We start from the raw sequence: 13,000 nt of genomic DNA, 5'->3' as shown, positions 1-13,000 counted from the left end.
ATCTTTCATGTTTATGATGTAGTAGCTCTCGATATAATTGTTCTGTCTTTATTAAAAAAGTGAAAACCTAACAGTTGACTATATGAGCTGTTGCAAAGAATACATTTCTTCTCATTTATTATTCTGAAAGTAACATATAATGCTGTCCCTAAAGCATTAGATGCATAAGAGAGAAACAGAAACCACTGTGATCATTGCTAAAATAAATGCTTAGAAATTACATTACCAGAAAACCTTGGCAGAATCAACTAATTATAGTTGGCAGAAATAGATTATGGATAGCCAGCTATAGTCATCTGAATCCTTCTGTGTGAATCCTCTGGTTTTGACTGCATTTTCCTGGGGAAAACTGCCCCAAGTTGGATTGGTTTAGATTGAAAAATTCCATCATTTATTAGGAACTAATTCTAGAAAATGTTGTGTCTGCTTTCAGCATCTACAGTTCAGAGGATTCTTTAAAATTTTGACAGCTTTCATATGAAAATCTCTGGAACGATTAAATGATCCAAACCCTCTCCTTTGAGTGCTTGTGAACCCTTAATAGAACTTATTCACATCCATTAGGATATAGCATCTTGCCACATGAACACATACTCTGTTTACCCAACACCCCCCAGTCAGTGCACAGCATGGAGTAAATGAAGTTGCCAGGTGTAGGACTTCATTCATAGCTACTGAAGACACAGAAACATGGCAGAAGCATGAAGCAGGGGACTGCAGAACAAGAAAGAGTAAGTTCAGAGTAACCCAATGGTGCTTTAACAAACTGCCCCTGCTCCCAAGCCCTACTGTGGTACTCAGTCATGGAAAAAACATTTTCACCAGTGTGTTCCCAGAAACAACATCTGCTCCTTTTTCAACTATATAGCTATATAGCTATAGCTAGCCTGAGACATCAGACAACAGCAATATTTCTGTTATTAGTATTTGGGACAACATGAAATCCTAATTGCTCTGCAAAATCAGACCCTTGTTTTCTAAGAATGGCCACCTCCCCCTAGCTGACCCCTCAGACTGCCCCAGGGCTCATCCACGTGCCTCAATGCCACATGTGTGCACGGGGAATGACAGTGCCTCTTCAGCTGGTAGAAGCCTTGCAGCCATTAACATCTGCAGTTGAGATAAAATCATAAGAGTAATTTAGGTTGGGAAAGATCATTGTTTCCAACCAGTAACCTAGCACTGCCAAGGCCACCACTAAACCATGTCCCTAAGTGCCACCTCTAGAGGTCTTTTAAATACTTGTGGGGATGGTGAATCCACCACTTCCAGAATGGCAGAATGGCAGAAGAGCAGTAGCACTGAAGCACTCACTACTGAGTGAGGGCTAGTCATCCTGTGCACTGCATATGCTTGGGCCTCTGTGGGAAACACAGTGCATGATGATTAACTTAGAAGATGATGACATACTGTAACTTGCAAAAGGAAATTAATTCATATGGCATGAGTGACTATAAATGTAGCATTTCTTATCCCCCAGGTAACTAACTTTGCATCGTTAACATGCTCGTATGTAAACTTTCTCCTTCTTCACTGAAGATACACCAACAGCTGTAAAATACTGACCAGACAGCTGCCATAAACTGTTACATATTAGGAGCAAAATAGCTCCAAAATGATTTGAGCTCATATCTTTTCTGTGCATGAAACCATATTTAGAAAATCAAATTGCCCTGCACATTAATGGAAACTGTTGCATGTGTGTCTATTTTGCATGTGCAAAAGAAAGTTTTGTGTACACAATGGGTATACATACAAATGGCTTTTGTTTACAATGTAAGTAATGTCTTAAGAAAATTGTGTCCCATTAAATAACTCACATTAATTCTCCTAGCAGAAGAAATCCAAAAGTGTCTAGTGAGGAACTAAACTAGTGAAAGTGAGGACTCAGAAAATATTGTCCTCTGCATAGCAATAGTAACACCTTATTATTGGTTTATATAGAAAACAAATTGGATAATTTGTAGCTCAGATAAGCCTTGGTCAGCCGAGTCATACAGGATGTAAAGGGAAATGGGAGTGTGCGTTCCCCTGCCTACATACCTCTCCTGACACAGAGCAGGAGTGCTCTGCCACACTAACTCTAACTTTGCAAAGGGCAGATGCAGATTTGACTCCATTAACATCAATAAAGTGGCTACCAGAGCAGACCACAGTGTGGGGAGGATGCAATAGATAGATCTGGGGTAGAGGTCCAAGAAATCACTCCAGCCCAGCCAGTGCAAGAAAGCAGAGACAAATTTTGAAAACCAGCTGGGCAAGACACAACTGTATTTCAAAGCTCATGCCAGGTAGTCCTGCCTAATTGACAATAGGGGCTGACTTTTTTATAATGTCAGAAATTTTAGGAGAATAAATGCAAGAAATATCCAAGCTCCAAATTATGAATACTGCTGCTAGTCTAAAGCTATTGTTTTTAGAGTACATTCAAATCCGTTATGCACTGAAGATCTAAATAAAGTAGCTCAGCAACTAAAAAATTACAGAGAAAAAAATAAGGTAACATGGGGGGACTGAATTATTCTAGCTCGGTGGAAACTGTTCTTCTGAATTTTATCTCCATCTTCAAACTCCGTACAGGATTCCTGTTTGTTCCTGGACTCCTACTGACTGAGACTAGGCTCTAGGTCTTGGCCTTATTATCTGATAGTTCTTAATATCTACTACTTGATGACTTGATGAGAAATTACATTTTAAAAATCTTGATACTAATTTTAAACCTACAATGTTTACCTCATTATTTCTGAGACAGCCTATTCGACTGCTAGTCAGCAGCTACAGCAAAGTACACTGACCCCATTGATGAGGTAATCAATTATGCTGGAACAAAACAAACTCGTAACTAGAAAGAAAGGAAGCCTATGGTTTTATACGGAGCCAGAGAAAACAGAGAAAAAGAGCATTTGGCAATTGACATAGGATAAAACATTTCATTTCCAGGTTCCAAGAAGATATATTTTAAATTTGTATTAAATATGATTTACAAATCAATGTTCTTCTGTGCTGGACAGCTTTACTTGGAGTGAATGAAGACAAACCAGGGCTCACATCCAAAGCTGTGGCTCTACGGGCATGTGGCACTCAGGAATGGAGGTTTACATGCCAGCAACTGCAATTATCCCAACTAGCAATGATTTAGCATTCTGTGATGTCTAGAGTCCAGAAAACACAGGCTCTGCCTTTATATCACAACCATCTGAAATCCAGGTTTAAATTCTTCCTTTAAAGAAACTGCAGCACAGCTTGCTGCTGTGTGCACGTTAGAGAATAAAAATGATTAATTCCACCCATCAGTGAAGTCTTGGCTTATGAGTATCACAAGCCTTTGCTGTGTGCAGCAGAAAAAAAAAAGAAAATAATTTTTATGCTTAGTTTCTGATCTTTATTCAAAACGATGTAACAGTGCTAATTACTAAACACTGGGAAAACTGAATAAAATATCATAAAATGCTGACTTAAAAAAACACAAAGCAGAACACCTTAAAGCTAGGTACATTTACCACAATATTTTAGTGCACGATTTTACAGTCCTGACCTCAGAAAAGATTTTTGTGTTAAAATTAACAGAGGAAAGTAATTGAGAAAGAAGCAAATCAAAATGGAAATACACCATGTAATACAAGCCATGATGAGCTGAACATCTGAAAAAAAGAACAGAATTATCAATTCCTCACTATGAGAAAAAGAGAAATGTAAAGATCGGCTCGGGAAAAAAAAATTTCCTCTTGGAATCACCACAGCAGGAGTCAGAGGAAGCTTTGCACCCAGAGACCTAATATCTGGGTCTGGAAGAAGAAAGAAAGTAAGACTTCATCTTTTCATCCCCTTCCACTTCACTGGTCATCTCCCTAGTGCTTATCTTGATCCCAGTTTTCTTCTTCTGAGATTTTTTTCCTGCCTCCCCCTCTTCCTTTCTTGCTTCTTTTTGATGCTGACAGAGGTAGCAGCATTGGTACCTGATGCCAGCTGCCTCTTAACAGGAATCCTGCCTCTGTCATTTGCATTGTCACGTTCAGGGATCACAGACTATACCACAAAGCACCCAGAAGAGGTCAGTGATAGAGGTAGTGCTGAGAATCCAGCATGGCCCTCCAAGCCTCATGGAGGACAGCTACAGAGTCCTGCAACTGGTGTGTGTCAGCCTAAGCACTCGACAGTGTGTCCCTTTGTGCCAAGGGGATCAAAGACCTCAGAAGAGGATCAGTGCCTTGTGCCACTGGACAATTTGTAAACAAAACACAGAAATAGCGTACCTGAGCCAGCCACTTGCTGCCCAGTTTGCCACTAGGGTGCAAAGCAAAACTTGCCATGACTGAGGTGGAATTCCCAGTGGGATTTTCTGTAGAATATGCTCTAGGATGCCCCACCAGGTGACAATGACAGTGTGGCTGTAGGCTTGTTGCCAAAGCACAGGGGCTGCTCTCTGTACCAAACCACAAACTAAACTAACCACAAGAATCCAATATGCTTTATGTAAACGTGCCATTCTTACATTTACACATGGAAAAATTCTAATGCAATGTATTATTTATTCCTCCGAGGTTTTACACAATATTCTTCTTTCAGTTATGCTACAACAGACCTGCACAACTTAGGGTATAATTTGAATGGTAACTTTTGCACCAACACCACATAAGCAAAAATCAGCAATGGCTTATCCTATTGGGACAGTAAGTAAGTACAACTACAGGCTGTTTATAAACTGTAGGGATACAGTGAGAGAAATCTCACCACACATCTCAGTTCTGCACACTGTCTCCCCTGGAGTTCAAGACACACTGGGGATAGGACTCCATCCATCCATAGGGAAGGTAGTAAAGGGTTCCCAGAACTGAATGAAGTACAGCTAAAATATAGACTCAAGTACAGATCTACAGTAGGCTGAAAATAACTGCATTTTCTAGTGTTATTGTTATCTTTAAAAAGTGTCTTGATTAATGACTCACACAATTAAAAGCAATAAAACCAGATACTCTTGTCCAAATTAGCTTGGTGTATCATCAAGCAATTTGCCTCATTTTATCTACTGATGGTACGCCTAGAAATAGAAAAAATCTGAATTTTAACCTTGAAATATGAACTCTACAAATCTGTATTTCAGTGTATGTATTGTAAACCCGCACTGGGGAATACTTTCAAAAATAAAAATAAACATTCAAACTTTGAATGCACTTTAAGGGTCAAAAAGCAATGGGAACAAATGCATTATTTAATCGTAAAAACCACACTTGATTCAGCGCAAGGCTGAGGAGGAAGCTCAGGGTCCCAGAGGCATGTGAAGTGAAGACTGTTTTGAGGGACTGCTGCAAACAGGGCTGGAGCTGAGCTTCCCCTCAGCCCTGCCTCTGTCTGGGAAAGGTGGTGAGGTAGAAAAGGCTGGAGAATACAGGCAGTTTTTAATAAGAATTATCTGCCATTTTCTCAGGAACAATGAAGCAGAAAGGAAAAATGGTGGGAATGTTTTGCTTACAGAAAAATAAAGCCATTATTCAAAACTGAGAAAAAAGACTGTTAAAAAGAGGGCTACTCAAATATGGCTTAATAAAAAATAAAATATAATAAAATTCTTAGCCTTTTTAACGGCATATTGTTATCAGCTACATCTCTACTACAGTGCCTGTGTTTTTCCTTCACCCTCATTAAGGGTTAGGTCAATTTTGTACCTGACCACCAAAGGCTCTGCTCTCATTACCTTGACTCAAAGCTAACAGTAACTTTTAAAAAATGCTCACAATAATCATCAGCTATGGTATGCTTACCCTGAGGTAGTTGAGGGTGAAGTTTGTCAGACCCATTCGAGTGATGTTTTTGGACAGCTGCTCCAGCACCTGAGGGTCTTGTGCCTAAACAACAAAGGAAAAAAGAATTTTCACTTTGCTTTTTGTCGTTTTGGTTTTTTCTATGTCCTTAGTGGAATACAGGGAGAGTTCTCCGAAAAGCAGTGCCAATTCTATGGGAAAATTGCACATTGATACTAAATTTATGTAGTAGGTTAGAGCTCTGTATGCACAGGAAAATAAAAACCTTACAAAATAGGAGCAGAATAAAGACTGTTTTCCAATATCTTCCTTTGGTCCCTGCCCATTCAAAAGATAGACCTAGGAGGTCTGGTCATGTAAGTGAGCATGGCCCCACCAAAGAGCTTCCTGGGGGATTGCAGTACACTTTGAGCCTTCTATTTGTTGGCTGGGACTCCCAGAAGACTAAATAGAAAAAGGGAGGAACAAAAAAGGTATTGCTTTCGTTTTGTGGGTGAGAAATTGCAGCAGAAAGATCTCATCAAGGCACCTTCAGCAGAGCTCATCACGCAGGTGACATTAAGCACAGGCTGGAGAACACTTCTGATCCAAGTTATTTTCCTAGGATTAAACAGGCAAAATACGAGTATTGTCCTTCTCTGATCCTAGCCAGGAGCTTTACCAGTGAGACCAGCCTCCTCTTTAAAATTAGATCAATCTCATTATTAAAATTAATACCTGCTGGTTTCTGGCTAACCTGCTTCTACTCTGAGTTGTAGAAGCCTCCTAAATACATAATGTTGCTTATGGCCATCCTCATTGTCCCTTAATGGGATACTGTTGAAGAGTTCAATTGATCAGTCGTTTAAAATAGCAGATAACGCTGGGACAGAAATGATGGGGCAGGTTTTCGAAGATGTTTTCTTCAGACTTGTAGTAGGACTTTGAAATAAGTCCAGGCTGCTTAAGCTATTTAAAATTCCTCACCAAGAATATATTTTTATCTATGGATATCTAAGTAACTTGATGTCAAAATACGGGAACATCTTTGGGTCTGTGTTCTTACCCTCTATAAAAACTCCTGCAATTGATTTTGTTTACGGGGGTACTACTAGGAGGAATGCTTCTATGGTGCAGAACTGAAAGTGTCAATGAGATTATGTTCTTTGTTTCTCCATGATTTACCTTTTTATTTTTTAACTTCAACTTGCAGAATATTTAATATTTTAATTTCCATTGTGTATGATCTCATTCAATTACAAAAGAAAGTCATGAAATGTGGAACAAAAAGAAGATCTGGATTAAAATTCTAAAGGTTTCTAAGTAAATATATGGTAATTACTTATCTTCTGTCTATGCAAGGGCAACATAAGTTTGCTTCATTTAAAGACTAAATATAATTCATTCCTACAATGATAAAAATTCACTGACTTTGCTGTAGTTTATATCAATAGGAACAGATTTTGGACCCAAATCATACAGACCACCAAGTGGGATTAAAAGGAAAATTACATACTAAAACAGAATGAAAACATAGCAACAGTGGCAATATTAGAGCACTGAGGAGCAAGGGAGTGATGAAAGGACTTGTAAATGGCCGTAGTTGCAGGCAAACCAAAATATTTATAGTTAATTGCCTTGGGTGTGAAATTTGCTGGAGTTTTTCATAAACTTAATCTCATCTCTTTGCATTAGGTCAAATGAATAAAGGATTACTTACATGCATGGCTAGAATGCTGCGTGGGACTAATTCTCTGTATTGTCTAATAGTAAAGTGCCATGTTTTTATTCTCATAAGATCATCAAAAGTAAACTCCAAGATAAGACGTCCTTCTGTGCATACCTAGAATACAAAAAATGCATGAAATAAATTCCCAGGAATTTTGTTTTCAATGGTATTGTATCACTGATTAAACAACATTCAAAAATATCAGAGCGGTATTCTATTGCTCATCTCTGCTAGATTAATTGTTTCTCGTTCTCTTGGGGGGAAAAAACAAATGTGGGAAAATTACTTCATTGGCCTTACTTCAGAGACAGTAACTTATAATGCTATAGATTTTATAGCATTTCACAAACACAGAATATTGTGTGCTAAATCTTATTTATTGCAACAATTCCCTTTCCCTCACAGTTCTCTACTGCTAATTAATGACTGAACCTCGCAGTGGAGGTGACTGTGGTGCGACTGTGTGCACTTGATGGCAAGTTGTTGAACCAGTCATTCCTAGTCATTCCCGCACCTTGCCCTTTCCTTACAGCAGCCTGGCATATAAACCTTTCTTTCATGTCCAGTTGTATTACACAGTGGCCTGAATGCCTGTGGTCAAATCTGATTTTTTTCCTATTTTTTTCCTTGTCTTTACCAAGTGTTCTTGTCTTTTTCAAGAATTTTGTCCTGTTTTGTTTTTGGGTTTATTTTTTTTTTTCATTTCTTATCTACTTTTATTAATCCCCCCTTCCAAGAAAGCCAGGTGGGGTGTCTGCCATCAGACTGTATGAGCTGCATCACCAAGCAGGTTTGAGAGTGAGGGGAACAGAGGAGAGGTTTCAGCCAGGACAATGGAGCTACTTCCACAGAAAATGGCTCACGCAGCTTTGTGATGTGTATCGTCTAAGAAGGAACAGAAAATATGGGAGGAATAAATTCAGAAAGTGGGTACTACCCAAAAGTGAATAAATTACTGGGGACTTTTAAACAACTGTCCACAATTTTATGTGGAAAATACACTGTGGTTGTGGTCTCCTTTAAGGTGCAAAATACAAACCCAGTAGGGTATCTTGACTAGGAGTACTGTGGGGTATCGTAAATGATGTCTGATTTGAAAATAAACTACTATTGCTGTGGATTTCTTTTTAAATTGGATATTTAGACATAACTCCTCTTTGATGTAAACTTGCAAGTTAAAGGTACATAGATATCGTGGAAACAGGGTGTAATGGCTTTCAAAAGAAAAGGTTTCTGCAACTTTAATTTTAATACAGCTAGCATTTGATTGAAAAATAGCCATCCCAAATTCAGTTGAGTCTGTTGAGTCTTTTTACAAGCCCCAGCTCAGGCTTGTCTAGTTCTCACTTGGGCAGTGTGGGGCTTTTCTGGTTAGCAGTTCACTTAACATCATCATAGTTTTTCTTCCTTGCTGTTTCTGTAAAAACATGTAGGTAATTTTAACAGGCATACTATACAGACAAATTCCTGCAGACCTGTGAAGGAGAATCTTGCAACAGGTTCTCGTTTGCCTTTTTGAACACACCTTAGTGATGCCTTCACATTTTGAATGTGTCTTATTTTGTCATTTGACCCTGATTTTGATATTCACATCACCTGCACTATGATGAGAAATTACACAGAGGTAGACATGCACACACGTAAGGATTCACTGAAGAAAAACACTTTGTATTAATGTAACTATGTTGAGGCCAAAGATCTTGGTCACTGACTAGTTAACATGAAAATATTTCAAGTTTAAAATAATTTTTTATTATAATACCTGTGGCTTTTCAAATATTTCTTCTCTTAAGCTCAAATCCCCTCAGCTCTTAACAGGTTTTAGGTACTGGCATTAACAAATTTTAATAAAAAAAGTGAAACACATTCCTCATATCACAGTGGTAAAAATTTATACATCTTATAAAGGAATTTAATTTCCTTATGTAGAGCAGAATTTTACACATTGCTTTAATCAATAGAATTGGCACAGTTCTTATTTTAAAAGGGTTTTTTTTCTTAAAGCTGCCTTTTACATAGAATCCAAAAAATCAAAAGAGTCTCCAATTAAGAAAACATTTTCTGTTGTGCTGAATTCATGTTACCGTACTGTGAGCTCTGACATTTTGTTTCTGTGGTAACCAAAATCAGCTGATTAGTTGGCATGGCAACAGAAAAGATGTAATCCCAGCAGACACACTCTAATCAATGCCCCCAGCACAGATGGTCTCCGGAGGATCAACAAGAAAGAGGCTGGCAGGCATTCAGTGTATCACGTGGTTGCTCTAGACTAGGCCAGGAAAAAACTAAAAAAGAACATTTCTCAAACTAACCAATAGCTTTTTAACCCCTTCACTGCACTTATTAATTGTAGGAATTTCAACTGCTTGTTCCTATGAAAACTAACTTTAGTCCTGTGCCTTATTGCTCACAGTCTCGCTCTCCTATCACTAAATATCTTTAGAAGTCTTCAGCCTTTATTAACTACCATTTCTCAAACATGAGTTGTTGCTTGAAAAGAAGCCTAAAGCTTATACAAATCTGGGCAGTGCCTGAGATTATTAGTAAGGATTAAAATCACTGGGTTTCAAGGGCTTCACCTATAAAATCCAGCTGATGGCCCCGCTGCTGGGAGCAGGAAGAGAATGGTTTGAACAGGGGGTGCTCACTGCTTTAGTGGTGAAGGCAAAACTCTCCTCGGTCAAACTACTGGGAAATATAAATATTGCTAGCTGCAGAAAAACAGTTGCCTACACATAAAATTGGAGAGTCAGTAAACACAGTGAAAACAGAGACTTAGGAGGACTCCTAAAACTTTCCTCTACCTGGAAAAATAAATGGAGCATCTCCCAGGTAAACAAACATGGTAGTCTTGGCTTCAGATTTTTACCACATTTTATTTATGCCATTGAACTGTTATAAATTATTTATAGTGTTTATTTATATCTTGATAAAACAATTTTTAAGTGTGTGACACTTTACAAGGACCTCTTACCCTCTAAAGACAAGCTGAACTATTCATATTCTTACTGCTAGGCATGTTCTGGCCATATCTGTTTGAAAAAAAATGGAAATGCCATTTTGCGAATTCATCCGATACTGCAGTATGCAGTGAGTTGCTCTAACTAGCAAAATGTTGAAATGAATAAAATACATTGGATTCTTGACTCTGTGGATTCTTGATTCAGTACATAATGAGAGGTGTTTCAATTCCTTATGTTTGAAGTTGGTTAGAATTTGCAGCTTAGAATTTGTTTGTAAAACTGAAAGAGTTTGTATTTTTGCATTAAAAACTGCCTCCGTGGTAGTTTCACGGGGTCAAATTCAGACATGATCTAAGGAGCTACAGAGTTCATTGCAGTGCTGCTTACTACAGGAGGTCTGCTTTGTTCCACCAGCGATGCTGTGACAGTAGGAGTTTACCTTTGGTAAGATCTGTGCCCTCAGTATCTCTGGTAGAAGTTAAACACGCACAGCTGAGACAACATTTGGCTCCAACTTATTTCTGAAAGAGTAATATATTCTCTTCTCCCCTTTTCTATCAACTACTGTGTTTTATTTCAAATTTGCTCTTACTAACTGTCATATTTTAAACATACAGGCATTAAAAACTCCTAATTTTTCTCCTAAAATCCAAATCACATCCCCAGCTGAATTTTGCTACTGGGACAAAAAATGTTTATATCAGAATCTACAAGAGAAAGATCAGGGCTGAAGCACTGCCAGGGCTACAGCAGAGAGACCCACTTCACACAGCAGGACAGTGCCATGGGAGGTGACTGTGGCTCCCCAACATGAGGGGGGGGGGCCCAGATCATGCTGCTAGTCTGTCTTTGACTTGCTGGATGTTAACCTCCTTTCCAAGACAACAACACTGTCATGTGCTGCCATAATAAGTATAATAAACTAATTGAATTGAGAAAAGTGTTCTGTATTTACTGAGTAAAAAAACCAAACCAACCCCCTTTTATTTGATATTGCATTAAAGCTAACACAAAGGGAAATGACACAGAAATGGCTTTAGGGTTCTCAGCAGAAAAGTAGCTACGGTGTACCTTTGCCATGTCCCCTGCACATGGGGGTGGACATGGCCAGCACTCACAGCTCCTCATGAGCAGTGAGTTGGCAAAGAAGTGCTACTAGGAATATCTGGTCTCTTCTCTGTCTATCTGTTTTTACATCTATATAAGTCACAGGGGCTGGGGTGGGAGAGCTGGAACAATGACACCACTAAATACACACTTTGTGGCTCACCAGTGCACCACACACCAGCAGCTTCCTTCCCCTCTTCTTTGAGCCCTACCCCAAGAGCCAGGAAGATGGCAAAGAAAACTCTGCAAAGGGATGGGACTCACACACATGCTAAAACAGCCTGAGCCACGTGGACCTTGGTCATGATGCTGTCAATAGCCAGTGACTTAAAACTAAAACCTCCACAGTCCTGCGGGCCAAGGGCAACACGGATGAGCTATCTTCTCCTGCTACCCCTTCTACTTTTGTTCTTTTCTCCATGAAAAGGTTAAAGATGAACAGGTACAAGATGGAAAATCATTTTTTCCTGTTCATGTCTTAAAAGGGACACTTCCATTTTGAAAAACATTTTACTGTTTTTTAATATAAGGGAATTTTTTGTTTTAATTTTTATTTTCCACTCTTTATAAATATATGGTACTTGGTTTAATTACAGGACTAGAAGTGGCCTATGCATGAAGATAAGTCACTATCAATTACAAATATTGAATATTCACTAACTGCCTGATCCAGAGCATGTTTAAATCAATTGACTCCTTCCATTGACTTCACTGCGCTTTGGGCTGGCAGACTACTGTATTAAATCACTATTTTCCTGGAGATTTATAGTCCTTGTACTAGGTAAGTATCAAATGTAATGCATACCATCCCATATGGTAGGTAGCAGAAATGTGAAATCTCACTGTTGTTTTAAAATCAAGCGCAGAGAAAAGGAGATGGGCAGGCTGAATTTAATTCACATAAAACTGATAGTTCTGGCACTTGGCATTATGAGCTTCTCTTGTAATCTTTCTGGGAGAATTGCAGAAGATACCCACAGAAATTTCCAGTCACATAATGAATATAGAAAACAGTAATTAAATGGCTTCAAGGGTTTTCAGTATTAGAAATAATCTCAGTCTACCAGAAAAATTCAACAGCCAATATTTTTTACCCTTATACACACTAAAAAAGAAAAAGAAAACCAAAAACCAACAACATGCTTTATTGAGTCTTCCCTGTTACCTTGGTAAACATAGGTTTTCCATGCTGAGTGACCATGGTGCATTGATCACAGTCCACTGTGATGGATGAGTTGTGGTATGACTCTTTTGAGTGCTTGAGAATGTAATACAGGTCTGTTACACCTCCTTCAAAGACAGTGCTAAAATAACGAGGAATGAGGGTCCTTCCAATTGCTGTGAGGAAAATACAAAGCAGAATTCAGCAAATGCTCTAGGTTATAAAATCTCAAACCATTTGCTAACAGCACATGAATAATTTTAAGTTCAATGAAATCAAACTTTCATTTAATGAATATAAT

At 38.6% G+C, this 13,000-nt stretch overlaps 1 protein-coding gene across 9 annotated transcripts in view; it reads right to left on the bottom strand.

Moving 5' to 3' along the window:
• Nucleotides 1-13,000, bottom strand: part of LDB2 (LIM domain binding 2) — a 220,766-nt gene that overhangs the window by 41,542 nt on the left and 166,224 nt on the right. For all 9 annotated transcript variants that reach the window (XM_017805016.1, XM_017804973.1, XM_017805041.1 and 6 more), the window contains 3 exons: nt 12,703-12,875; nt 7,459-7,581; nt 5,760-5,843 (listed from right to left, as the gene is read on the bottom strand). In XM_017805016.1, coding sequence (XP_017660505.1) covers nt 5,760-5,843; nt 7,459-7,581; nt 12,703-12,875 — 380 coding nt within the window. The remainder of the gene's footprint in view (nt 1-5,759; nt 5,844-7,458; nt 7,582-12,702; nt 12,876-13,000) is intronic.

This window comes from Lepidothrix coronata, unplaced genomic scaffold, assembly GCF_001604755.1.
Source record: "Lepidothrix coronata isolate B3197 unplaced genomic scaffold, Lepidothrix_coronata-1.0 Scaffold0, whole genome shotgun sequence".
Lineage (NCBI taxonomy): Eukaryota > Metazoa > Chordata > Aves > Passeriformes > Pipridae > Lepidothrix > Lepidothrix coronata.
Note: the sequence above shows the minus strand (reverse complement) of the source record. Positions and strands in the feature narration are given on the sequence as shown.